Genomic DNA, 27,265 nt, shown 5'->3' with positions numbered 1-27,265 from the left:
CAAGTCCTTGTCAAAATAAAGTTTTAGAGGCAAACTTGGTCCTTGCAAGCCATTTTTAGTGTGTGTATTAAATGTGTACACAAAGTGTATCGTGTGTCAATATCATGACCTATAAGTATTGCTGCTTTGACCTTAATCAGGATATTTTTGTATGATAAAGGTCTACACTTAATCTGGAAATTGATGCAGATGTAGTAAAAACTAAGCAGAAAATTATTTGTGCTAAAAGTAGCCTCCAAGATTGAGATATTTTGTTATGTAAAGACTCATATTTCTCATTGAAATTGAAAATGTTATAGTGTTGAATACATTCACATGTTGACTGTGGTGAGATGAACACCATATACCTCCACTACAGGTGTTAAGAGCCTCAAACACCTCAGGCCACAAATCCAGCACGTGCAAGACCCCCTGTAGTTTGCCTACCAGCCAGCAGTTGATATAGAAGATGCCATCCTTCACCTCCTGCATCGGACCTACTCCCACCTGGATAAAGGAAGCGGCTCAGTGAGGATCCTGTTCCTGGACTTTTCTGGTGCCTTCAACACCATCCAGCCCACTCTGCTCCAGGACAAATTGACACAGATGCATGTGGACCCTGGTCTGGTCTCCTGGATTACGGATTATTTTTCTGATCGACAACAGTATGTCAGGCTGAAGGATATCATGTCCGACACTGTGGTGTGCAGTACAGGAGCACCTCAGGGGACAGTACTGGCCCCTCTCCTCTTCACCATCTATACTTCAGACTTCTGCTACAACTTACAAAGAGCTGAGTCTGGTCCAGAAGTATGCTGACGACACTGCCATTGTTAGATGGATCAGGGACAACAGCGAAGACGAGTAGAGAAGTCTAATACGTGACTTTGTGGACTGGAGTGAGAGGAACCACTTGCAGCTGAACACCTCAAAGACCAAACTATAAGTAACTCGGTGTGTGGCTGGACAGTAAACTGGTCCTGCAACACATACCATGTATATAAGAAAGTTCAGAGTAGACTTTCTGAGGAGGCTTCGATCATTTAACATCTGCAAGAAGCTCCTCTGCATGTTCTACCAGTCTGTGGTGGCCAGTGTCCTGTTCTGTGCTGTGGTGTGTTGGGGTGGGAATGTGTCCAAGAGGAGTGTCAACAGGTTGGACAGATTGATCAGAAAGGCTGGCTCTGTGGTTGGCATGAAGCTGGACTCACTGGTGACAGTTGCTGAGAGGAGATCACTGGACAAACTACTGTCCATCATGGATGATGACAGTCATCCTCTGAACACTGTCATCAGTGAGCAGAGAAGCAGATGGAGTGAACGAATGCTCCTCCCATGATGCAACACTAATCGACTCAAGGACTCATTCATTCCTCGGGCTATTAAATTGTACAATTCTGAGTTCAGGGGCAGGAATGGAGTAAAAGTATGATGTTCTGTTCTGTTAGTCTTTGTCATTTTTCTTTATCTATGTCCTTTATCTTTATCTTTAGACTTAGATTGTATCATCTTGTTTTTTCTCTTTATTTCTCTTTGTTCTTGTTCTTATTTTATTTTGTTTATTTTCTTTATGAAAAATTGCTGTATTTGCTGTGGCTATTGGAAAAAAACAATTTCCCAAAGGAGACCTCCTGAGGGATCAATAAAGTTCTACCTACCTAGAGAATATTGATACACAGATCTATTGCGATTATTTTTTGCCCAATACTTTACTATTAGCAACGTAAGAAACTAAAAAAAAATTTTTTTTTTCTTTCATGGTTTACATTTCAAAAAAGTTTCTTTAAGATATATGTTTTAAATATATACGTATATATTTTTAATTTCATTTAACATGAAATTATTCACAGCATTCGTTATTTTATGTTGCAATTAAACTTCCCGTCAATAGATGGCAGGACATCCTCTGCAGCTAATGCAACAATGAAGTTCCGCTATATGCTGGCGAGGACTGAGCACGAGAGGATACAGTTGACTCCAGAAGCTTTTAAAGCTGACGTTTGGACATATTCTGGTTTCAACACCAGAGTCAAGTACTCGACAATACTACAAATATATGCTTGTTCCTACAGTAGCACAATATATTGTATCGTTGCCTGTGTATCGGATACATATTATACACACAAATAATTATTGAATGCATCATATGACAATCAAAAGTTATATTTATTCTTGAATACCTTACCTTATGGTATCAATTTGGTTCTCAGTTGGAATACGGCATGAACTCATAAGCCAAAAGGCAAAGCTGGCCTGGGAATGTCTTGAGGTCTCCTTGGAAGACCTATATGATGTATCTGTTAAGATGAAGGTCTGGGCCTCCCTGGAGACATATCTACATTTGAAAGGTTTAGTTAAAAAAACGATAAATATCTTCAAAAATCGATACTTCCTGAAAAGACAAAGTTTTTCCTGTCATGTTCTGAAAACCCCCAAAGGAGTGACCTTTCAAATTTTCAATTCTTTAAATTACCGATACCTATTTGAACTTGTGAACTCAACATTACATACGATGTACAGCTCCCACAGTACTTTGCCGCCCAGCTAAAGAAAATGAAAGCTCTTGAACACTTTCTACATAGCTATACACATACACTATAGACATACAATTTAAATACAGTACTGTTGCAACCAACCAGCCGTTACTAAATAGAGCAGTGTGTAGCAAGGCATCATGGGAGTTCACTTAGTGCCTCTCATGTTCTATGGTTGTGTTCAAGTTTTTCTTTTATTCAAATAATCCCGTTTGTAACAGAGTGAACGATGTTAAGAATTCTTGCAGTTTCTGACAGTTTTTATTTCTTCAATATTATGTGCAATGAAAAATATTTCAATATACAATTGAACAAAATTAGAAAGAAGACATTTTGTTTATTCGTAACAAAACGAGGACGTGTTTAGATTCGCGGGCCGGATTAACCCTTTCATGACATGACGAGCATTCATAATAAATATGACATTTATTTAGACAGTTGAGGGCGTCATGATGGAGACTTGTGTCAGTAACTTCTTCTACTACAATGACCTTCGGTCAGGTGAGTGAGTGACAAATGCACGACGTGAAACAATATGTTGCGAGATCTACACCATGCGGTTGGCAAAAACTGAAGGAAGATTAGAGAGTAACGTAGGAGGACTACACTTAAAGTCACCGTCCAAGGAAACTAATAGGTCTGCCGTTACAACTGAAAACATTTATTGGTCCCTCCCTTCATTTACCTTGAAAAAAGAATCTGGAGTAACTTGGCACACCTGCAGGATGCTGGAGGACATTACACCTGCCCCGGCACCACACTAAGAGAAGTGTCGCTGAACTACTGAGTCCAGTTTTGATCTTGGAACAGAAAAAACAACCACAAACGAGTAACAAATGTCGGGTGACGTCGCGGTGTGTTTCGTTACTGTGACGGGTTCTAACTGAGGACCACGTGACGGTCGAACACGGACTTCCTCTGCTCCTGGACCTGCCTCCTCCAGCGCTGCTGCGCATGTTCCACTTTGTTGAGCATGTTGGGTCGCGACTGTGAATGAGACAAGACGTTGTGAGCGTTGGCGAACGGCTGCTGGTCCTGCACGACAAGAACAAAACAACAACGGTTACACAGAAGCCAGCACAGGAACACAAGACAATCTGCTTCTTTTTTTAAAGAACACAACTTTGTCACACTGTCCAGGTATGTCTGGACTAAAGAAGAGATAAAGATTCTACTTAACTTGCAAAATATGTCTCATTCCACCAGTTTAAACAACTAAAATCTATACTTTTGCAACACACATTAAATAAGTAAAAACTACACAATTTTAACACCAAATTGATGTTTGAGACGCTACACATTTTAGGAGAGAAATACCAACAAAAACAAAATTCTGTTTGAGGCACAACTTTGTGTTTTAACATCTACTCTCAACTTTCCAGTTGATGAAAAGGAAATGGGAAATTTATAATTTAATGTTGGCAGCCGGTCAATGGGTGAAAGAAAATATAACATTTAATTTGTTTTAGTCTTGGGAAAAAATACTTTCTTTCTCTAGCAAATATGTTTATCTATTTGGAAACATTTCTTGAAACTTAAAAATGTTCTTTATGAAATTTTTGAAATGTTTTTAGCTTTCATTTTTGGTTTAATTTGTGGCGTGTCTGTATTAATAAAAACGAATTAACATTGTACAAAGATCAGGGACAAAGAAGGTGGTAATAAAAACCAACTGACATTAAGATATCGAGAGAAAAAAACAGATTTGTTGAAATTAAACTTAAGCGTCAAGAGGAAACGTTAACAACAAGTAAATAGTGTTGTTAAAAGCAATAAAGATTCCTGATCAAAAGTGAAATACTTGCAGTAAAATGTCTTGCACAACGACCTCACAGTACAAAGGGCTTCAACTTCCTCTAAGGAACTCTTATGAACACTGAATCCTTTCTTTATGCAAGTTTTATGTGATGTGGCTTTTTTAGTTATTCATTTTCTAACACTATATAGTTCCTTTTTGGTTTTTACGCAAAAAAAGTAAAATAAGCAATTTTCCTTCAACTGTGTGTGAACCTTCACCCTTAGTCACATGAGATTTACACAAGACCTTGAAGGCAACACTGCAAAGTTGTCAACAATGTCAGGTCAAAACCTTGTTTGCCCTGAAGGCAGGATATGCACATACCCCGCCGTCGTCGTCGTTCTGGATGAGCTGCGAGTGTCCGAACAGACGTCTCTTCAATATGGGCTCCAGGAGGGTCAGGTAGACCATGTAGAGGAGCAGCAGCCCCAATATAGAGAGGTACATTATGATGGTGAACTAAACAAAGGATGAGAGTCATTTTATTCTTCACTAAAGCAGTTGTTAAACTCATTGTTTATGCATTTTTCAATTAATAATATTTACTCTCATGTGAAAAATGATCAGGTTCATAATAAGCAAAAACAGACTCAATCTTCAGAGCAGGCAAATGGTAGCATTGTCTAAATATCTTTAATTACAAATCTGATGCTTTTACTTATTTTAAAATATATTTTCTACTTAATTCTGTCTTAATGTAATCTTCTAAATTTACAAGTTTCTAAAGAACACAACTCTAAAAGATAATAAATCTGTTTCAAGACGTTAGAAGTAAAATCGAACACAAAATGAAAAACATGAAAGCCAACATCTCGTGTCTTGTTCTAGTTTGAGATGCACATTTTAATGAATGGCAAAACAAATTCAATTCAATTAAATTTTATTTAAAGTGTCTTATCATAACAAAGTTATCTCAAGACACTATACAGTTGAAATAAGACTATAGTTGATTAAGGAAAAATAGATCCCAGCAATTCAACAAAGAGCAAAAAGCGAAACACTGTACAGTGAGCTGTACAAATAAGAAACACAAATATGAAAAAATACATTCAATATTTCATATAAAAAGGGATAGAACCCAAATGTAATTCAAATGCAGATAATAATTAAATACAAGTTGTATTTATCCCATAATATCCAGAAGGAATTTTCCTATGGGATCAATACATTTCCAACTCCTGGGATCAATGTGTCTACCGTTTATAAATCACCTTCATAAAAGTTTATTTCTCTTATCGTCTTATGCCACCTCACCTTAATGGTTCCCGAGCTTCTCTCTTCATATTTGCACTCGCAGCGCAAACAATATGCTTCTACGTCTTTTCCTTCGACCGGCATCGGTTCGACGACATGTAGACAGTTGCTGCGATGAAATCAAAAGTTTTGTTATGTTCAAGCAAATATTAACCAAGAAAAACACCTCGGCGTGTACTTACCAGTCTTTAAGAGAAACATTTTGTTTGTATATCTGACCCTCGATGTCCTTGTATGGAGGGCAGATGCACTTGCAGCGGATGTCTTCTGAATTCTGTTCGAAATACATAGTTTATTACATACTTGACACTTACTGATCTCAAGATACAACAATATCACAACATGTATGAAGACGAATAACTTAAAATGAAGACAAAAAACACCTTAAAATACAAGTAAAACGCTAAAGAATAATACTAATCATAACTTATATGACATGTCTCCTGAATTCTGTTAGAAATCCATAGTTTATAGACATACTTGACACTTACTGTCAAGATACAACAATATCACAACATGTATGAAGACGAATTACTTAAAATGTAGACAAAAAAACACGAGCAATACGCTGAAGAATAATACTAATCATAACTTATATGACAGTTCTCTATTTAACAGAGAAAGACGGTTAAACCGGTTAGTAATGTGTACGCAGTTACTACTCTGTACGTGGTTCTTCTACCGTCGAACCTGTCATTCCAGCAGGATCAAAAATGCTATTATTTCAGTTTACACGCATTAAAGTAATGTTTACATGATAGTGACGCGAGAAAAACATTATTTTATAAATGATATTCATCTAAACAGACAAGCTAGCATTAGCTTACCTTCGCTGCGACTTGACTCAACAGCCCCAAACATGTTAGCAGAAAGATCTGCAGTACGAGTGCAGGCTTCATCTTTATGGACTAACCCCGCAAGAAAATGTTTAAAAAAATTATATTAGGCGAGCTGCTGTTGAAATATGAGGTGGTGCTATGTCTCGACAGTGGCCATGAGAGCATAAACACTGTCAGCTGACTTCCGTTCAAGATGGCGGTCCTCTTCCGCTAATGTTGTTAGCAACAAAGCTAGCTGTAATAAATTGATTCGTTCATCGTTTTCAATTCGTTTCGACTGGTTTTCTTTTTATCGACTGACCAAAAATGTGATCTTTATCTCAATTTATAAACGAAAGAGATAATGTTACAATTTAACCAGCGGCCGCTATGTGGACATCGCATAGCATAGCAGTGACGTCACTGAAAGTTGACGTCATGATTTTTCATGTGTATAAACATTGTTTTTCATATTTTTTCATCCATGTTTTATCTATTAGATTTTTAAGGAGAGTCGTGTTGATCTCATCCCATTTAATGTAGAAAAAATTCAAAACACTTTAAAATCTTCCTTTGATAAGACATTGATGGAAAAAAAAACTTGCAACACATTAACCATTCTATCTTTATTTACAGCATATTAGATGTACAAAAACATAAAAAATATACAGATATGTATTGCTAACACATGGAAAAAAAAAATCTCTAAAAAATATTTTACAAACTGTTTTTAAAATTCCGACCTTAAGCATTTTATTCACACATTTGTGTCACCATTTTTAATTTGCAGAATCTGTCTTTGGTTGGTCAAAATCTTAAGTGTGTGTGACCCCCTGAGATTTAAAACGTTTTTTCCATGTTGACCGTGTCATTGAATCTATTTCATTTCCCCCACTTTATTCCCAGTTCTCCGGGGTCAGAAGAGGGAGCTGGAGTCAGAGTCTCAGCTACACTGGCTGAGAAAGGTGGGACACACTGGAAAGGACAACATTTTTACAGCATATACAAAATATAACTCAGAATAATTGCTTTCTGTTCCTACTATGTATTTAGTAGAAGCCTTGTGCTATAGTGTTTTGGCACCGTTCAGTCTCTACTTGTAAAGTAGCCTATGTTAAAACTAGATGCACTCTATATACAAGTCCATGTTTCTGACCACGTACCATTGAACAGTAGATTACAGTGAACAAAGAGTCTTGAAATACTTTATCATTACATACATTGGAATGTAATCCAGTTTGAGATGCTCTCTATCTTCAAATTAGCTCTAGTTTAGAGTCCATTTACTTCTTCTTTGGGTCCGTTTGTTGTAGTACTCGTGTGGTCGAAAACAACTGGAAAATATCTTCACAAAACTGGTTGACGGGGTCGTCAGGTTCTAACTGTACAAAAGGTAAAAACCAAATGTTACGTCTCAGGGGCGCAGGAATCTCAGGACTTTGGAGCGCAGGAAGCGGATGAAAGATTTGGGGAACATTTCTCTGGATTCTTGTGCCGTGTAGTTGAAGAAGTTCTGCGGGTGTGCCAGCACATCGAACAAGGCCTTCATCAGCTTCTTGTCCTGGTAGCAAAAAAAATGGAAGACACATTTAGAAATTCGTTATCACCCGCCAGTGAAAGTTTTGAAATGTATTTTTGAATATCCCAGAGGTTGTAGCTCATTATGCTAGTAGTTATGACTCTTTGTTGTGACTCCAAATGAGTCAGAATCTACTAACTCGGAGCATTCGATGCTTTGACTGTTGTTATGCGGCCCTTAAGAGTTCAAAGTATGAAAACATCTGATAGATTACTGAACATTTTATTAGTATTTATCTCTTTTTGTTAATGCCAACATATATACAACACATCAACATGGTGTTTTTCTTTAGATTTCTTTTTGCAAGAATTTAATTTTAATCAATTTAATTTTGAAATAAATTAAAAAATATATAACAAATGGCATATTGTATTTTTTTCACATTTGATATTATTTTATTTTATATAAATTCAAATGTCATGGCACAATAACATATTTTCTGTTCTGTCATATTTTATTTACACTGTATTTAATTCACGTTAATTCATTATTTGTTTTTGTTTTTTAAGGCGTCATTGCTTCAATTAAAGTAGCGCTGAAATGGTGCATACCTCTACCAAGGAGCTTATTCCATGTGACTTCCCAATCTATAGTAATTTAAATTACACCAAAAAACCATCCATGTTAAAATTGTATCAACTCAGGCAAAACAAAGTACTCCTATCAACCAATCCAGTTTCCACCAGTGACATTAGCTTTGTTGTCATTACTATATAATATCATCTGGAAACCCCTTTTTTTTATAACAAACTCATATTTTTGTTTTTGCTACTTTGTAGTTAGGTGTGCGAGCAGCAGCAATTATAAGCCATACAAGTGAAGAAGAGTTCTTCAAAACTATCCTAAATCCTACTGACTGTTTGATGAGGCCTCACGAAACAGTCAGACAGTATCATGCTGTAAATCACAGAGTGCCATCTAGTGGCCTTTCCAAAAATGATACAGTATCATGATACAGTGTCGGAAATTCAAAGGGACGCTAGATGGTGCTATAAGTTAAAAAAGAATGCAAGGTTTAATCTAATTAGTAGATTTTAAGGAACATATTGTAAAGCACAGATTGCCATCTAGTGGCCATTCAGAGATGATACAGTATCATGATACAGTGTCTTCACTACACAACTGTTTCATGAGGCTTCATCAATCCATCACTATTAAAACTACTGGAACTAAAGACCCAAGTAAAATCTTGACAAATCTTGTCCCTTTACTTAAAAATGTTTACATTAAATTTACGAACACATGACGTTCTTAGCTGATGTAATGGTGAGTCAGTGATTTAGTTGATGTTAGAGACATTTTCAAGTGGGAGTGGACATCCTGGACATTCCTCAAGACAATTGAGGTTCAACAATCTAGTGGAACTTTTAGCAGTGATTAGAGAAATAACAGAAAGAATTTTTTAAAAGAGAATTCTAAATGTGTCATTGATGGTGAAATCTGTGGATCTCAGAGAAAAACATGCTCATCATACCTTTAGAATTTCTTGATGGTTCTCAGACGCGTACAACCTGCCGTCTCTCACGATGTCTTCTATGAGCTCTTGATAATCCTCTGCAGCAGCAAATACTCCTCGTTAAAATCAAGATCAAACTCATCTCAAACACCTTTTTCCTCACCGTCGTATGTGACGTATGGCACCTGGAATCCTTTACCGCTGTTTCCCTCGTTGGAGCGGAACTGGATCCAAAGCCTCTTGGAGCGGGAAGTGAAGGCGATGGGTCGCTCGTACGTCTGACAGGTCTCGTAGGTGGTCACTGAGTTAGAGAGCGCTGTGCGGCAGGAAGATGAAAGATGGGATTAAAACCAGAAGTAGAAAACCAGACAACAGAGTCCGACTCACAGCTCTTCCTCATCACCAGGTAATCCCCGCACTCGTCCTCGATCGGCAGGAAGATTTCGGGAACAACGATGAGGATTCTGCGTTTGGGAGGAGGGTTTATGGTCCAGGTACATTCGACGTTGGCCGGGTAGTTCCCGGGATAGTTTGGGGATTCGATGTAGCCGGTGAAATCTCCCAACTCTCCCCCGCAATGGCGATCTATGAAGGCAAGAAGTTAGATAAAAGTGGAATAATCCACCGTGAAGAGGAGACTCGTACTCTTGCACTGCATGATGTTGGTGGAGCCATCGAAGTCCGTGGTGGTGTTTCCGGGACAGGCCATGCAGTAGTTCTGACCGAACTCCACCTGATAGGTTCCTGTCGGGCAGCGGATGCAGCGATGGGTGCTGGTGTTGTAGTAATGACCCGGCGAACACTGGACTGCAGGAGGAAGAAGGAGCCGATAGAAACACGTCGAATGAGACTCGAGGAAAAGATGATGATTGACACTGATGTTCTGAAGATTTACAGACAAATATTCTGCTTTTTCTATCCAATTATATTGATAATTAAAATGAATTAGTTTTTTTTTTTTTTTAAATAAAACAATTATATATTTAAAATGCAATGATAATAATCGTGTTGGACCCTTTAGGAAAAAGTTGAGATTTTTAAGAATAAGCAGGAGAAATTGGGTTTGTACGTATATCGTTTTAGGATGCAACTACTTGTAATGATCTGAAGGTGGCAGCAGAGTTCACAACTGTTCAACTAGTCCCGTTAATAAATAACAGAAATTAAACTTCAGTTAAAAAGTATGGGGCGCCGAATTTAAAATAAATAAAATAAAGACCCGTGTTTTTTTTACTGATTCAGAAGCAAAGTTGATCAAGATTTTGCAAATATTTTTCACTTTCGAGAAATGTGAAAACCATGTATGCAAAACCATATACTTAAATCTAAAATTATATTAAAGATCTTACCTAAATCATTGTTTTAAAATCTAAATCTAAATAATTAATCGAAATATTAAACCAAAATGTTAAATGTTTAAATTTAACATTAAGATTTGGCTTCTCAAATGTTTGAAATATTTGCTATATCAGTGCCGCTAAATCCGCGAAAAATAAAACAAAACATACGTCACCCCATAATAAAGAACCATCTTTATAACTACAAATGTCTAATGACTGAAATATGCAGCCAGCAGGGGGCGCCACAGCCCAGAAGTGCACAGACCCAAGATTATAGTATTATTAAATAAAGCAACAACCTAAAAACTAACTCTGAGAGAGTCAGCTGTTTCCTAAACCGGTTATCAAGACAGAAACTACGAGCTTGCAATCCCATCAAAGAACCTACTTAGAGCAACAGTAAACTACAATTTTTGCAGGAAAAAGAGTGATTATAGGGATCACAGGAGTCACAACAAACCACCACACCTTTCGTCTCACACTCCTGAAACGTAAGCGCTCCGGTGTGTTTGGTGACCAGACTTCCTCCGCAGGTGAAGCAGGAGGTGCGTCCCACGTCGGGCTGGTAAGACCCCAGCGTACACGGCATGCAGGGGATGAAGCCATCATGGGAAAAGTGTCCGGGGGAGCACTGACCTGAACACACACATTTGTTTGACCATGAAGATGCATTCACCGACTGGAACCTCTGGGTGACTAATACCAACAAACATCTTCTTGTTTAGTCTGTCGGAAGGAGATGTGAGTCGGGTTCAAAGCCGCAGAAGTGACTGAGATAACAGAAGAACATGGTGGCTGGTCTGGCTTTTGTACCTCGCTGAAAGAAGCCAAGTTCACCTTTTCATTTCACGCTCATTCAATTTCTAAGCTGCAGCTTCTTTGACGAGACACAAAGAGAGAGAAATTGAAAAGGGGAGATTTTTATCAGCAGACCAAAGCTCCCCGACCGACAAAAGCTTTTTTTCAACTTGTTGAAGCATGTCATATTTTAAACGTTTATTAAACAGAAGAATCTTTTTATATTTTAACATTAGTTATGCAAGAAGTTTTCAAATATAAAATCCCACTTTACAGAAAATCACAGAATTATTTGAAGTCTAAGTCACGAGTAAAATAAAATGTATAAATATAATATAAATATATAATATAAATATAAATATTCACAAAACAAGAAGTGTGATTTTGTTATTAGATTTTTAGAGAATTTAGATTTTTTCTTTGAGACTTAATTATCTCTGTGTTTGTCCTTCTTTACCAAACACATTCCTTTCCTTCATCATCACATTTACTGTTATTGTTGACATCCATCATCTCCTTGATCGTGTCTTAAAGACGAACATCTTTATAAGTCACAATGTCAACAAATGTTCTGGGCCTCATAAAATGACTTGGCGAGCTGGATTGCCTCGAGGTTTTTTTTTATTTGTATTTGGTGTTTTTGTAGGCATTTCAGATCATAAACATTGTTCATTAGAAATCGATTTATTTAATAATCAAAGAATTGTTGGATTAAAACTTATTTAATTGCCCACAATTTGTCATTAATAAGATTTATTTTGCATTAAAATGTTAAATACATTTAAAAATACACACTGAATAATACACTCAACTATCATACTAACAATACATAGTGCTGATAATACATTCTTTACTCTACATAAACGTGTAAATCAATTCACCTCCGCACTCTGAGACGTTTCGAGCTCCGACCACTCTGGAGACGTCTCTTCCTTCAGGGCCGGGACAGAGCTCGCAGGACATCTGACCCTCCTCGTCCTGATATGTCCCGGCGGGACAGAGAACACATCGTCCCTGATCGCCGTCGAAGAAGGTCCCGACGCCGCAGCTCACTGATAAAGAGAAGCATCGGAATGTGTTGTTAGAAAGACTCGTCTCACCAGCATAAATGTTGACATAGTTTCTCTCCTTCTTTCTGTTCATCATAGAAACAAGATCAGAAAGTTGGACAACAATTCAAGGACAGCAAAGGTTACATTAAATATATACGACTTAGATTCCACTGTAGTGTTTTCTGCCTCATTATCTAAAATATATATATTTTAAATATATTTTAGCAGGAAATATTTTAAGATTTAAGTTTGTTTAATTTCAAGACAAAACATCATGTGTTTATTGTAACAATTACTGGAGATTTAAACAGAATATTTATCATTTGTATAACTGTGTTTTTGCTTTATTAAACCCCAGACACGAGCCTCTTGACTTAATAATAGTATTTTTTTTACAAAATATTATTAATATTTATTCTTTATATTTGTGTAGCAAGATGAATATGTTGTTTGTTGTGATTTAAATACAGCTAATATAACATCTAAGAACTGAATTATTGAACAAAACTTTCGGCTTTGGTTTTGTTTGGTTTTGTTTTAACAGGATAAATCCTGACAATTATGTTCAAATAAATTGATATATTTATTGATCATTTCTTCATCTAGATAGTTGTTCAAATGCTTTTTTTTCATCTTATCTGTATATGTGCATTATTACTGAGATATTCTGATAACATTGGACTGTTGATTCAACACAGTTGAACACGGAATTTTTTATTAAGAATTGAAATCATTACGGGAAATATCTTTTCTGTGAAAATATGTAAATATTTGTATCCGACAAAATGCTTTGTATAACTTGTATAATACTACCAAGTATTATCTTATCCGGTTTATTTGTTTGATTCGTGATATATTTACATTTTCATGCTCCTTCTCGTAATCACTCTCGGTTCCCTAATATCAACAGACCCCGAGGTTTGAGGGTCTGCGAGCTCTCCGCCAGATTGAAGGACATTGTGCAATCCAACAAACTCCTACACACCGTGTAAATCACTGTCTCCAAGTGTAAACAACTTTCGTGTAAAAGGCCCCAGAACTGCAGCGGCAAGGAACCCCACGTCGTACGATTGTGAAATCAAAGAGACAAAAGAACCCCGGAGTCTAGTGACACTCAAAGAAGCATGGCTCTGCAACAGGAAGTTTCCTTTAATACCACCATAAGCACCCTTGTCTCCTTAAAAAGCAAACACTGAGGTAAATCAAAGCGAGCGTTTCCCTCTTATCTGGGAAAAGTGCAAAGCCTTGATTAAAGGGACCAAACCAGCGTTCTCCTCCCACGCGCTGAGATGCCTGTAATTAATTTGGGAATTACCATGTCTGTCTGATACTCTTAAGAAGTGGAGTTGGAAAACCGACGCTGATCCCGCACAAGAATAAATCACCGAGATCTCAAAGTCAGCATCCAAGTCGCCCGTGAGTCCGGAGAGAATCCAAACACACAAAGAGGCTTGAACGCGCTTTCTATTTCGAGCAAATTGTTGGATTTTCCTGCATAGAAATAAAATGTAATTCTCTCAAGAGCAGTTCAAATTTTTTGAAGCCCATTGTTGACTCTGAAAGACCATGAGGAGAGCATCACAGCATTGTCCTCAAACAGCTTTTATTTGACAGAGGGAAGCAGTGAGAGAAGAGACACAGTGAAAGTGAAAGAAAGAAAAAAACCTTGAAGCCTTTCAAATGCAAAGAACGCTTCTATAGAGTCCTCGAATTGATGGCCCCAAAGAGGTTTAAAAGACCTTTCACCTCTATTCAAGTCCTCAGTCTTTGCCTACTTGATGACATAGGAAAACAGTACGGTATCACAGTGGTAAGGAGCTGAACCCAATAAAAGGGGTCAGGTTTCTGAATCCCCCCATTCTGCTCGGCCCAATCGCTGCTCGCGCCCATCAACTAGAGGCCCAAACAGCTGATGCTAATTGATTCCCATGGTGTGGCTGAAGTCAATTCTCTTCAGCAGTTTAGTGGCTGGGGGTCATGCAAAGTGGCCCCTAGCTCGGGGGGAGTGGAGGTGGGGGTCACAACACTCAAACTGCCAGCTTGAATCAACAGCACTTCCTAAACATCTTCAACATTAAAACAAACAGGCAAACAAGTCAAACACTTTGGGTCCACTTTGTTAAAGAACGTCTGGATCTGTTTACTCACTCGAGCGCGTCATCAATCTCATTCACAAAATCCCGAAGCAACAGTTTCAAAAAGTCAATATTTACAGAGCAAAATCACTTCATGGATGAGAGACGTGCACACAAGAGCAGCTTTCCTTCAGATGCAGTGGCAGCTGTGTAGTCTTCTTCTGAGGCATGAACCCCAAATGGGTTTTTTTTCAATGGCCTGGGCAAACTGAAAAGGACCAAACTGCACCTCTAAGCCAGAGCGGGAGGTGGGGGAGGAGGGAAAAATATAGCTCCTTTAAAAGCTGGAGGTTAAGAATGGCTTTCGGCTCCCCCTTGCTTTGCCCAAATTACATGTCTGCACCCCTGCGATGTCCAACAGAGCCCTCAGAGTTAAGCCAGTGTCGAAGCTTGAGCTATCGATTGTTTATGTCTGTCTAGCAGGGGTGTGAGAAAATATGAATACACTTAAATATCTCAATTTGTTGTTTAATGCCTTTATTTAACAGCCTGCAGTTAATACAAAACACTGCAACGAGAATTCTGAGCTGCTCTAGTAGGAGAACTCACATTTCCCCAGGCTCCTCCTGACATCAGTGATCTAATGCAGTCTTATACCCCAGCTCGGGCTCTTAGGTCTGTGGATTGGAATCTACTGACGGTTCCTGAACACACAGGAGAGAAATCATTCCAGGCTGTTGCTCCTAAGCTTTGGAAAGATCTTCCACTCCCTCTGCGTTTCAAGGTACATCTTAAGACTTGTTTATTAGTATCGCATCACCAGTTATGACAAAGAACAGCACTATTGTCTAGTATATTTGCCGTGAATGTATTGTGAATGTATTTATAAGCATCATTTTTGTTTGAATTGAATTTTAAGTTTGGATTATGATAAATAAGATACATTTACCTGAAATATACTTCTAAATGATTGTAGGATATCTACTACCGCTAACTGCTATCCACACATCTTTTTCTATTTGTGGCACATTTCATTTCTATAACGATTTCTTTTTCTAAGAGGCACAATCTGTTCCCAACCAGAGCAACTCTTTTAGGCAGAAAACCTTCAAGAACCAGACTCAGGGTAAGAGGCCACTAATTAACTGGTGGGTAAAACAGAGACTCCATTATCTAGTGTGAAATTGGGACCATAAACAAGCATTTGGGAAACAGATTGGACGCTTTTAATACCTTCACCAAGGTAGTTTAATTATTGACTTCCATGATCTATTTCCATATCTTATTTTTAACACTGACATCTTTATAGGTTGCAACATAATCATTAACTTTAACCCACTTTGGTTTTGGGCCATCCATCCAACCAAGGTTGGCCAAGAGTTTCGACACATATGCACTAAAAGAGCCACTCAAGGAGAAGAAAAGATGGCGGTTCAAAGACAAAAACAAAGTTGAGAGGTTGACATCTTGAAACGTACTCTGAGGCCTGAATCCGGGGGCGCCGGTTTGCAACAGCCAGAGAAAACACATGCCAGCCTTCAGCTCTGGAGCCCCCCGGGAGCGTGCGGTTACTTTTAATGAACATTTGTGCTGTGCACGTTGTATATAAAACCAAACCGAGTGGCACCAGTGAACCCCCTTCTGCTCCGTTTGGAATCCAAGTGAGATGGAAGATCTCACAGTGTTGGAGACCCAACAACGGTCTCTCTGTTCTTTTCGATACAAACTCTCTCTCTCTCGCTTCCAACCAGCTCATTAGAACACATCTGCGAGCCAAGCGTGGCACTCATCTGGCACACACCTGCCCCACATCCAATTACTCAACCCGCTCGTGTAAATATATTGCACTTGCATGAAGTATTTCATATTTGCTTCGTCACGCTGCCATTGAGAACGAGTCAGTGAGTCACTCACCACATTTCCTGCCCATCAGCATCTGTCCCGCCAAACACGGTCCATGTGGTTCTGCCGCCTGGACTAGACTTTTAGCGAGCTCGTAGTCAGAGCCGGCAAAGTGAAGATGGAACTGCTCCCGGTTGATGGACTTCCTGAGGGTCCGGATGGTCTTTCTCAGCCTCTTCTCTGAGCGACGCCGCGCACAGTTCAGGTCGCAGGTGCCTGCTGGTTGACAGAGCACAGACTGTCTCCAGAGAAGAATGGACTTGGTACGTAAGACACGAGGTGAGCTTCACTTCCATGCACAGACTCCAATAAATGGTGAGAAGCAAGAACAATGTCAGCCAACACAAAGAATTCAGAACCCCAGGTCTTTAAAAAACAGCCCATCACCAAATCAAAGTCAAAACAGGAGATACTTTCAAAGTCGGGTTGAATGACAGAGCAGCCAAAAGGAAAAAAAAAAAGGGACAATGACAGAAGGTTGCAGGCAGACAGAAGCACAGCGAGACCAACCTGTTACCTCCTCTAGGTTCACATCCAGTTCAAACTCAGCCGTGATGGACGAGCCGTCCTCCTCGCCGGCCTTCCTTCCGTGGCGGCTTCGCGTGCGCTGTCCGGACGAGGAGCAGTGGAGGCTGACGTAACTGAACTGGACGTTCTCGGTGAAGAGGAACCTGCTACCTGTGGGTATGGGAGACGACCACAACAACACACACACACACAATCGCACAATTGTTAGCCTTATAACAGAAGGATTACATGTTTTGTTTTTAAAGTTCATCAAATCAATAATACACTATATTAGAAACTAGAAACTGACTTTTATTAAAACACTTATAACACCCATGTTGATGTTTTCTCACGATATAATCACCTTATAGATCTTTTATGAATCCAACTCCTTTTTAAGTACTTGAAAAAAAGTTATGAGCTCAATCGCAGTACTACTGTAGTAGGCGAGAGTAGTAACGAGTTCTTCAGAATATTCCCTTAATCCTCATTAAACTCAGTTGTTTAGCTAAATTTTCTGATCAAATCTGTTTTTGAGTTAATTTGTCGAACAGCCGACGGCAAAAGTAACATAAAATGTCAATTATATTTAATCAGAATCTGAAAATGTTTATCGACAGTATTGTCGAAACAACATAGGAGTTTTGGTGATGACAGTAGAGAATAAATCCAATGAGATTAAAGTCACTATAAAGCATTTTATTTCTGTTAAAATCTACCTTTGTGTGTAGAGAATCGAGTCATCACTCTCCCCGAAGACTCTAATGTACCATTTCTCAGTCGGTGAGGGAAGTAAATGCCAAAACAGGCAACTTAATACTTCCACGGGAAGCCAGTGTGACTGATGGCTAGGTCAGGCACAAGTGAAAGGCATGCTATGGCTAATTACATCCTCTCCTGTCACCACCAGACAAAGTGCTGCGCTGAGACATTCAAGAGCCTCAAAACCACATCACTTTCACCACAAATGTCTTTCACATTTGCCTTAAGCTCTGATCTGCCAAGAAGCCAACCTGCGGGTCTGTTTCATCTTCGTCATACACTATCTATTTCTTCTTTATAGACAAACATAAACAAGTGTTTATCGTCTCTCTGGAAACTAGATCTCATCAAGGCATTGTTCTGCTTCCTGTGTGGCAGCTTCTGTACCTGACGCTGCTGCGTTCAAGCTCTCCTTCAGTCGCTCCTGGCTCCGTTTTAAGTTGCACTTTGAAGATCCAGACTTGAAAGTCGCGGTGGTTTTAATGCGAGGAGTCAACATCTCTGAAGAGGGGAAAAAAAGAGAACCCTGTGAGTAACTAAACACTTTTTTTTTTTTAGCTACTGTTTTGTTCGACAGAAGAAGACGGAAATCTGTGTTATGTTAACTTGCCGATGCAATGTGAGCCACTGTTGTTCTTTTGTGCATCACCCAAGCAGGGCAGAGGCATTCCACAGGTCACGGTGTAGGAATCCTCTGTCCCTAAAAGCACACAAGAGGCCGTGACACGCAGACCAACACAGACAAAAGTTGGAGATACAAAAGCCAAATCAGCGAGAGCAAACAAACGGCGTGTAGGAACAAGAACAGCTTCTACGCGGGATGATGGCGACAACTAAAGGTTGACTTACTGACTCAATAATGTTTACAATCGTAGCTTTATGACCTTATTTTATTAATATTCTGTTTCACATTATGTTTGACATTTAATAGATCGATAGATAGAACTTTATTGATCCTTCAGGAGGTCTCCTTCAGGAAATAGTTTAAAGGGTATCTATCTCAATAACAAGTATTTGTTTTAATCCATAATGAGTGAAATTGATGTCCAACTACTAGACCATACTTCTAAACTAACTGATTTCTCGGACACACAGGTGTATCACATGGAAATGAATGAAATCTCCTTGAACTGTCTGCACTGACTAACAAAAAAACACTTGTAACAAGGTCAACATGAACATGAAACAAAATCTGTCATATCTCTGCTTCCCAGAAAGAGACCTTGAAAGCACCAGGTTGCTTAATGGAGTTGTTTGCTTTGTCCCGGATGAATGAAGGAAACAAAACAACTTTTCTACTACAAATGTCAAATATCATATTCATGAGTTGCCTTTGAAGGTATTTGTGTAGTTCAATTCAATTATAAAAAGTGACGATATTGTTATTTTGTTGTCATTGTGAAAGCAGTAGGTCCGTTTCACATTATGTTGAACATTTAATTTTATTAATTTCTTATTTATAATTTAAATGATCTGATTGATCTGATTTATCTTTGTGAACTTTGTTATTTTGTTTGCTGCTGTGTGGGGACTGCAATTTACAAAACATTTTCTACCAAGAGATCAATAAAGCTATTTTTCTCTTTGCCTTTCCTTCTTGTTTCTTTCCTTCCTTTATTACTTCCCTGTCCATCTGTCCACCTGTCCATCTGTCCACCTGTCCATCTGTCCATCTATCTATCTGTCCATCTATCTATCTGTCCATCTATCTATCTATCTATCTATCTATCTATCTATCTATCTATCTATCTATCTATCTATCTATCTATCTATCTATCTATCTATCTATCTATCTATCTATCTATCTATCTATCTATCTATCTATCTATCTATCTATCTATCTATCTATCTATCTATCTATCTATCTATCTATCTATCTATCTATCTATCTATCTATCTATCTATCTATCTATCTATCTATCTATCTATCTATCTATCTATCTATCTATCTATCTATCTATCTATCTATCTATCTATCTATCTATCTATCTATCTATCTATCTATCTATCTATCTATCTATCTATCTATCTATCTATCTATCTATCTATCTGTCCATCTGTCCATCTATCCATCTATCCATCTATCCATCTATTCATCCATCCAACAATTCTTCCGTACATCCATATATATATATATATATATATATATATATATATATATATATATATATATATGGATGTACGGAAGAATTTATATATATATATATAAAATGGGGGGATATGTGTATATTTTTGCTTGTAAGCTGCTAAATATAAACAGGTGTTCCAGCAACACGGACTCACCGCTGCTGATGTGAACTTGGGACTGGCAGGTCAGGTAACATCGGTCTCCTCCCGCCTGTTTGCTGCAGTTCAACGTTGGTTTGGCGGTGGTTTTCGGAGGCAGTGAACCCTCAGCCTCTAGATGAAAACCACAAAGCTCCAAGGTGAAGAAGAACACTTTGATTGTGCGGCACCAACAGAACACGTACAATAGTGACCGGAATCTTGCCCGCACAGGTGTGACAGATGGTTAGAGAGGAAAGAGAACAAGTGTATCCAAAGTATCTCCTGTTTTTTTTTGTTTTTTTTTTGCCCTCTTGCTTTTCATCCCAAACATGTTGTAACGACAGCTTCTCATGCACAAGGAACCCTGGCTTACCAACACAGTCCTTCTTGTTCCAGTGGAGCTTATGACCAGGATGGCAAAAGCATTCGTATCCACCCATGTTGTTCTCACAACCCTGCTCACAACCTCCATTGTTCACACTGCATTCATTAATATCTGGACAGAAAAGAGATACATCAATATTCGCCACACTTTCAAAAGAGGCACCTGTCGGCTAATCCTTCTCTTTGTTGTTGATGTGCGACATTAAAACTACTCAACTCTGTCTCACCTCCACAGTGGGCCAGTCCATACATGGTGAAGCCTTTGTTGCAGAGGCATTGAAAGCCACCGGGGGAGTTGACGCACGTGTGATCACATGTCCGTTCGAAGAAGCACTCGTCTATATCTGTAATCAAAATCAGACGGACGACATAATAGCAGTGGTTAGTCGCGGCGCTCATCGAGAGGGATTTCCCGCACCACTGACGTCTTCACCGACTGAAGGAGTCAGCGAACATGCCCGCCGTGTCGTCAGAGGCTCGACTTTGATTGTAATTAAAGATGTGAAAACCTCAATGAGATGCTCTTTTAGACATTGTAGTAAGTGAGTAATATTTGTTGAGCGCTTTTCTAGACCAGGTGCACAAAGTGTTCAAAACAAATCAAATCAAAACCATAACCATTAATTATATATGCTTTAAAGGTCAAGACAAAACCGAGACAAACACAGAAGTCTCAGAGAATCAAGGAAAAGCACGAATAAAGAAAGTGTCTTCAGATGTTTCTTGAAGGAGTCAGTAGATCATCAAACACAGATGGAGAGGAAGATCGTTACAAAGCTTAGGAGCAACAGTCTGGAAGGATTTCTCTCATCTGGTCCTGAACCGTGTGTTCAGGAACCATCAGTAGATTCTGACCACAGACCTCAGAGCCCGAGCTGGGGTGTAAGTCTGGATCAGATCACTGATGGAAGGTCTGACCATGAATAGCTTTGAAAGTAGGAACCAGAATTTTAAAGTTAATCATGAAAGAAACTGGCAGCCAGTGAAGAGATTTAAGGATCGGAGAAATGTGAGTTCTTCTACTAGAGCAGGTCAGAATTCTCACTTTAGCAGAAAGTCTTAATATCAGGGGCATGTCAAGGCCAAATTATTCTCAATAATTAATATGCTATGCTGTCGAAAACACTGTGGTTTCAGTACAATTGTACATGAAGACATCATAAGCATATTGTTTATTTCTCACTACAGAAAATAACAGTTTAATGTCATCCCTCGCATTACAAAATAGAGAACTTTGCTTACTTTGCATTTAAGTGTCAAACTTAAGGCCCGTGGGACAAATCTGACCCACCAAGTCGTTCTATGTGGCCTGCCGGATGGTGGTCTCAAAATCAGTAGATTAATGTTGTTCTTCAATAGAAATGTCAGTTTTTAAGCTAAGATAAGGAAAATAATTGTCAATAACTACACAGAGACTTCTTAAGAGTGAAAGAGATTTTGAAAGAGAGGAATTTGATGGCATTCATTATTGATACTTTATATATATTTAATATACTGTAGATAGAGCAGTCCACAATATACATATAATATCGCAATAACACATTGCGACTCACAAACTTTAATGCTATAATTGCTCGTGTGATCAGTGATTATGATATTAAGATGAAATACTTTTTATCTTCTCGAGCACCACTACTTATTACTAGTACTATTATTACTACTTGTTACTTATTGACAAGTTACTCAATTAACAAAATAGCAAAAAGAAATCAGTACCTTATTTGTCGGATAATAAGTCGCACCTAAAACTCTTTTATTCTATCAAAAATCATCAATGTGCCTTATAATCATACTTTTAATGTATTAATTATAGCTGTTTTTACTGACCTTGAACCAAAAATATGTCAAAATGTTGCTTTGCTTTGTAGCTACACCGCACTTAATACACCTTATATATAGAAATAGAGCCGGTATAGAGCCCTCATAATCCTTAAATTTATCGTTTACAAAACCTTCCACTTCTGATCAATATCTACTAAAATAAAGAATCTAACTTAAGACTTATCTTATGAAGCCGCATAGTCACAAAGTTTGAAACTGATCATAGTCTTTATTTTTTAACTATTTTTTAACTTAAATAAGATATTGTTAAGGTGGATAAATTGTATTTATTCATTAAAAGAAACTGATTAATATTAATATTTTTCTCAAAAGGTAAAAGTCATGAGAATACTCCACCTTGACAAGAGCGCTCGTCTGTCAGCAGCTTGAAGCCTTTCCTGCAGTTGCACTCGAAGCTGCCGATGGTGTTCCTGCAGAAGTGTTCACAACCCCCGTTATGATGCTCACACTCGTCGATGTCTGTGGGAGAAGAACATCCGTCATCTCAGAGAACAGATCAAAAACCTATAGTGATGATCGAGAGAACGTAACCGACTGACCTTTGCAGGTTTTAGCGTCCGGCTGCAGCGTGAAGCCCACGGGGCAGCTGCAGCGCACGCCTGTCGATGTGTCTTTGCAAGTGCAGTCACAGCCGCCGTTGTTTACTGCACAGGTTTCTACCAGAAACAGATTACACTTTTATTTCACACAAACTGCTCACATTATGACCCAAAACCACCACCAAAAAAGTCAAGTTCTTCTCCTCCCAGATGGAAGTCTGATGTGAAAAGTGCCACTCTGTTACAAAAGCAGATTTTTTGGTCGGGGAAAGGGGAGGCGAGCGCGGCAGAGCTTAGTCATTTCACAGTTTGCCTAAAGAAGGCAGGAATGCTTCACATTACTTCTCTCATCTATCTGACGTCTGAGAGGTTTCTGGCAGCTCAACATGTCATCTTAATACGACGAAAATAGGTTACGATGACGGCGCCTCTCGCCCCAAGTAGCTGGGATAAACTCCAGACCTCACCGAGGCGACGAGTGGAAAAGAAATGAATGATCATGTACCCATTAGAAGTCTCCTTTTCACCCGCTTGTCCACTTCTGTGAAGGAGGTGGCGTTGTGATCCGAGGACTCCGTGGTGGCTTCGTCTCTCTCTGCGAAAACATCAACGTGAGCGAACAGAACCTTCATCCAGGTGGTCGCGTTGGTCACTTTTCACTAGTCGTGTCCACACATGATCTTTTTGATGATTCCATAGATCAGAAAAGTGAATCTAAAACAAGCCTCCTTCTGTCTCCGAGACATCACGCACGTCCACTTGAGATTCTTATCTTCAGAAAAACACCACAGACGCAGAAACATGCTCTCAGTTTTCACTGCGTTCATCAAGATAAATGTCGCTCTGGCATGTTTCCTAATGAAGCTGCTGGTTTCTTGTTGACTTTGAACTAGAATAACAGCAGTTAATAATTATAGCCGTACTTATAACAACAAATATGTCAATTCATTTTTGTGTCGGCCATCTTGCTTTTGACACTGGATATAGAACACGACTCATGCTCTGTGTTAAGGGCCCGTCAAACAAAGCCAGTTAAAACCATCTTTTTTTTCTGCGGCACATCGTTGATTCAAATTATTATCTAAAGTGATATACAATTTAATTTTCTAGTTTTTATTTGTTTAGTTCTTGAGATCTAATTTTAAATGTTATATTTCAATTTTATTTAATAAAATCTATCAAAAATAATTACATAGTTCACCAACTTGTTCCCTGCAAATACACCAATAAATGTACCTACTTATTCACCCATGCTGCAGGAAGGAGAGATTTCCCCACTTCTTTTCTTACCATTGTGGTCATTTAATAAATGCATGAATGGTGTTTATAACTCACATGCTTATTATTGCTCATTTGAATTGTACATATTCATCATTACCTCACTTATTAATGTGCTTTAATTTTTTTATTATTTATTTTATAATCGTAATTATTTATTATTATTGTTTTATTATTTATTATGACTACAGATTTTTTTTTTGTTATTTTTAATATGTGTACCATGTTCTCAATATCTGTAACGTATTTGCTGTGACAATTTAAATTTCCCGAGCGTCCGAACAATAAAGGCACATTCTATAATATCAAGATGATCTTTAATTCAGAGTTTAACCATCTAATGGAGGGATATGGAATATCATTGGGGGGGCTTCATGTCTGAACCCCTGATATATCATAGAAGGAAACAAGTTTTTGAATCAACTAATGTTTGTAAATTAAATTAGCAAAAGATGATGCATCTTTAAACTTAATGTGTGTGTGTTGATGCATAAAAACATTTTACTCATGATTCCATTAAAAAAAAAGAAAAGATTATCATTCAACTCACCGACACAGGACCTCCTGTCCGACTGCAGCGTGTACCTCATGTGACACTTGCATATCGGACCCTTCTCCGTGTCTTCACAGGTGTGCTGGCAGCCTCCGTTGCCATGGTTACAGGTCACTGCCAGAGAAACAACACCGTGTGAAGCATCAGTCTAAGCATGTGTGTGTGTGTGTGTGTGTGTGTGTGTGGCACGTACAGATACAGTCCCTCTGGTTCTTGGCCAGCTCGAACCCCGGCCGACACTCGCAGGATACGCCCCCCTTGGGTGTTTCTCTGCAGATGTGGGCGCAGCCGTGCTCCTTATTCATACAGTTGAGGCCCTCTGGGACAGAGAGAGAGAGGTACACAATGAAGCTCTCCTACAGTGACTGACCGGCTACACACAAAAGGCACTCATACTGGGAGATTAGTACGGCAGAGACCCCGATTGTTCTCACACTTCAAACAATCCCAAAAACATCAACCGCCGTGTTATTTGTGGCACCTCTCTCTGCAGAAAGGTGAATATTTTAGGCTAAGTCTATGTGAAAGTGAAAGCCTTGATCTTATAAGGTCCTGAATGTGTTGCACTTTTGTGTCACAAATCCACAGCCTGGTTGGGAAGTTCAGAGCCAACCACGCATGGAGGAGACTCACCCACGGAGCGATGGATGCACGTGTGCTGGTTGTCACTGAGGAAGAAGCCGTGTTTGCATCGGCACTCGTAGCTGCCCATGGTGTTGACGCATGTGTGCTGACACCCGCCATTGTTGAAGGTGCATTCATCCACATCTGCAGGAGAGTCAAATATGTCACCAAAGGAGAAAACTTAAAACTATATTTTAACTTCTAGAGCAGGGGTTAGGCAATTCTTCAAGGGCCACAATAAATTCTGTGAATGTTGTTAGGGGCCGTCAAGCAAAAAGAAAGACGAGAAAATCCCTCAAAAAAGGATTTGTCATGAGGCTGTGACATTTTTTAAGCTAAATAAGCTGCAATTTTATTCTTGTATATACAAGTTTTTTTTCAAAACATTTCTTCAACTAACTTAAAAGAAATGTTTTGAGGGATTAATATATACTCGAGAAATTACACACAAGAAAGGATGGGAAAAGTAAATAAATGTGAAAATGTAAATGAATAATAAATACAATATCCTTTTCTTAATGCATTAGAACCATTTATACACGATCATACTTTGACATTACGAGGGCCGCATAAATAAAGTCAAAGGGTACTTTGCCCAGGTCTGTTCTAGAGAGAGGGATTTAAACATGTTTATGAGACAGTCAACCCACCTAAACAGTTGTGTCCATCGTGTGCCAGGTTGAAACCGTCGTGGCAAGTGCATCGATAATTCCCTGGAATATTGTTGCACTCGTGTACACAGCCACCGTTGAACTCAAAGTCACATTCGTCAATGTCTGGGAGGTAAACAACACAAAAGAGAGAAAGAAAGTCAGTGCCAATGGATCGAATTTAACCATTTAGGCGTCACATACACCACACACAAAAAAAACTGGCAAATAAACATGTTCTCAGCCTGATTCTCTCTCATGTTGAATGAGAAGAACATGGAGTAAACAAGTCAGGATTACCTTCGCAGTGCCTTCCATCTCCTTTAAAACCAGCTCTACACGAGCACTTGTAAGATCCAGGTGTCGTCTGACAAATAGCATCAATGTGACATCCATCACTTCCATCTGCACACGGATCTGCAGAAGAACAGAGAGACTGAACACGACAGCATCAACAAACCTTCTATCCATCCTCGTCCATGGATCAGAAACCAGTCAGTGGACGCGGCGCTGAACAAAGTCACTTGGTAAGAGCGCGTGAAATAGAAATAAAATAAACTGATTTAAGAAAAGATAGAAAGCTGGAACCGTGAGTTTTGAAGATGTTAAGGTAGGTTGGGAACAACAAGAGCGCACTCTTGTAAAGCGTGCGTAAAAGTCTGGAAAACACACGCTTTCTTCATACACACACACACACACTCTCGCTCACACACGCAAAAAGTCCCACCTCGAGTCTCTGGAAGCGCAGCGCCTTGGCGACTATTTAACAAGAGCAAAAACAAACAAAAGTCCCTGGTCGCCCGAGCAGCTCCCATGGTGATCCAAGTCTAGATCCTCAGAAGGACGCACTGAAGTCGGGAGCGAGCGTCCGCCTCATTTTCATCCTAGCCTGTCAATCTGCCGCACAAGGGCCTTTTGAAAGAGAAAGGAGTGAGTAATAGTGGATGTGTGTGTGTGTGTGTGTCGGTGTGTGTGTTAGGGGAGTGGGTGCGTGTGCGCGTACACTTGAGTTTGAAGCGTAGCTGTTGTCAAGTTATCTGGATAATAGCCGGAAGTTGGCGGACAACGGCGCGACAAACGCAGCGTAAAAGCTTTTGTCGGGATTTTATTTTGAAACATTGTCGTGTTTGTTAGCATCTCACTTTGGATAAATCAATGTAGGATTAAATACTCAAGGAAGGATTTCGCCAAAATTCAAGATAAAGAAGTTTATATAGAGACAAATCGCAACGTTAGCATGTGGCGTCTGTTAGCTAGCGTGAGCTAATGTCTG

At 39.0% G+C, this 27,265-nt stretch overlaps 2 protein-coding genes across 4 annotated transcripts; both read right to left on the bottom strand.

Annotated features, from left to right (window-relative positions):
• Positions 1-2,830: 2,830 nt before the first annotated feature.
• tmem9b (TMEM9 domain family, member B) lies at positions 2,831-6,577 on the bottom strand. Its single transcript, XM_087793712.1, has 5 exons — positions 6,393-6,577; positions 5,748-5,839; positions 5,566-5,674; positions 4,636-4,770; positions 2,831-3,548 (listed from the first exon to the last, which is right to left on the bottom strand). Exons 1-5 carry the CDS (start codon positions 6,462-6,464, stop codon positions 3,393-3,395), a joined length of 564 nt encoding a protein of 187 aa, XP_087649838.1. The 5' UTR covers positions 6,465-6,577; the 3' UTR covers positions 2,831-3,392.
• Positions 6,578-6,994: 417 nt separating this feature from the next.
• Positions 6,995-26,999, bottom strand: scube2 (signal peptide, CUB domain, EGF-like 2). Of its 3 annotated transcripts, none has more exons than XM_087793709.1 (23): positions 26,720-26,999; positions 26,293-26,409; positions 25,993-26,118; positions 25,352-25,486; positions 24,912-25,037; positions 24,716-24,832; positions 23,393-23,482; positions 22,888-23,004; positions 22,685-22,807; positions 20,734-20,850; positions 20,496-20,618; positions 20,138-20,254; positions 18,465-18,554; positions 18,242-18,355; positions 17,096-17,263; positions 16,598-16,804; positions 12,438-12,608; positions 11,227-11,394; positions 10,064-10,225; positions 9,806-10,003; positions 9,582-9,734; positions 9,437-9,516; positions 6,995-7,944 (listed from the first exon to the last, which is right to left on the bottom strand). In XM_087793709.1, exons 1-23 carry the CDS (start codon positions 26,805-26,807, stop codon positions 7,798-7,800), a joined length of 3,054 nt encoding a protein of 1,017 aa, XP_087649835.1. In that variant the 5' UTR covers positions 26,808-26,999; the 3' UTR covers positions 6,995-7,797. The 3 variants fall into 3 exon arrangements, with proteins under 3 accessions (XP_087649835.1, XP_087649836.1, XP_087649837.1); XM_087793710.1 differs by having other exon boundaries at positions 16,598-16,801; XM_087793711.1 differs by lacking the exons at positions 17,096-17,263; positions 18,242-18,355; positions 18,465-18,554; positions 20,138-20,254.
• Between the last annotated feature and the right edge of the window lie 266 nt (positions 27,000-27,265).

The sequence above is a fragment of the Callionymus lyra genome, chromosome 6 (assembly GCF_982586985.1).
Source record: "Callionymus lyra chromosome 6, fCalLyr1.hap1.1, whole genome shotgun sequence".
NCBI lineage: Eukaryota > Metazoa > Chordata > Actinopteri > Syngnathiformes > Callionymidae > Callionymus > Callionymus lyra.
This window is presented reverse-complemented; position numbering and strand designations above follow the sequence as displayed.

Bases quoted from the DNA above. Each gene is read 5' to 3' on its own strand.
- tmem9b (XM_087793712.1), bottom strand. From the start codon at position 6,464: ATGAAGCCTGCACTCGTACTGCAGATCTTTCTGCTAACATGTTTGGGG. The intron at 5,840-6,392 runs GTAAGCTAATGC...TATTTCGAACAG, and splicing joins TGAGTCAAGTCGCAGCGAAG to AATTCAGAAGACATCCGCTG. The intron at 4,771-5,565 runs GTGAGGTGGCAT...TCCTTTGTTTAG, and splicing joins GAAGCTCGGGAACCATTAAG to TTCACCATCATAATGTACCT.
- scube2 (XM_087793709.1), bottom strand. From the start codon at position 26,807: ATGGGAGCTGCTCGGGCGACCAGGGACTTTTGTTTGTTTTTGCTCTTG. The intron at 23,483-24,715 runs GTGAGTTGAATG...ATGTTTTCGCAG, and splicing joins GGACAGGAGGTCCTGTGTCG to AGAGAGACGAAGCCACCACG. The intron at 20,619-20,733 runs GTGAGACAGAGT...TTTTCTGTCCAG, and splicing joins TGGACTGGCCCACTGTGGAG to ATATTAATGAATGCAGTGTG.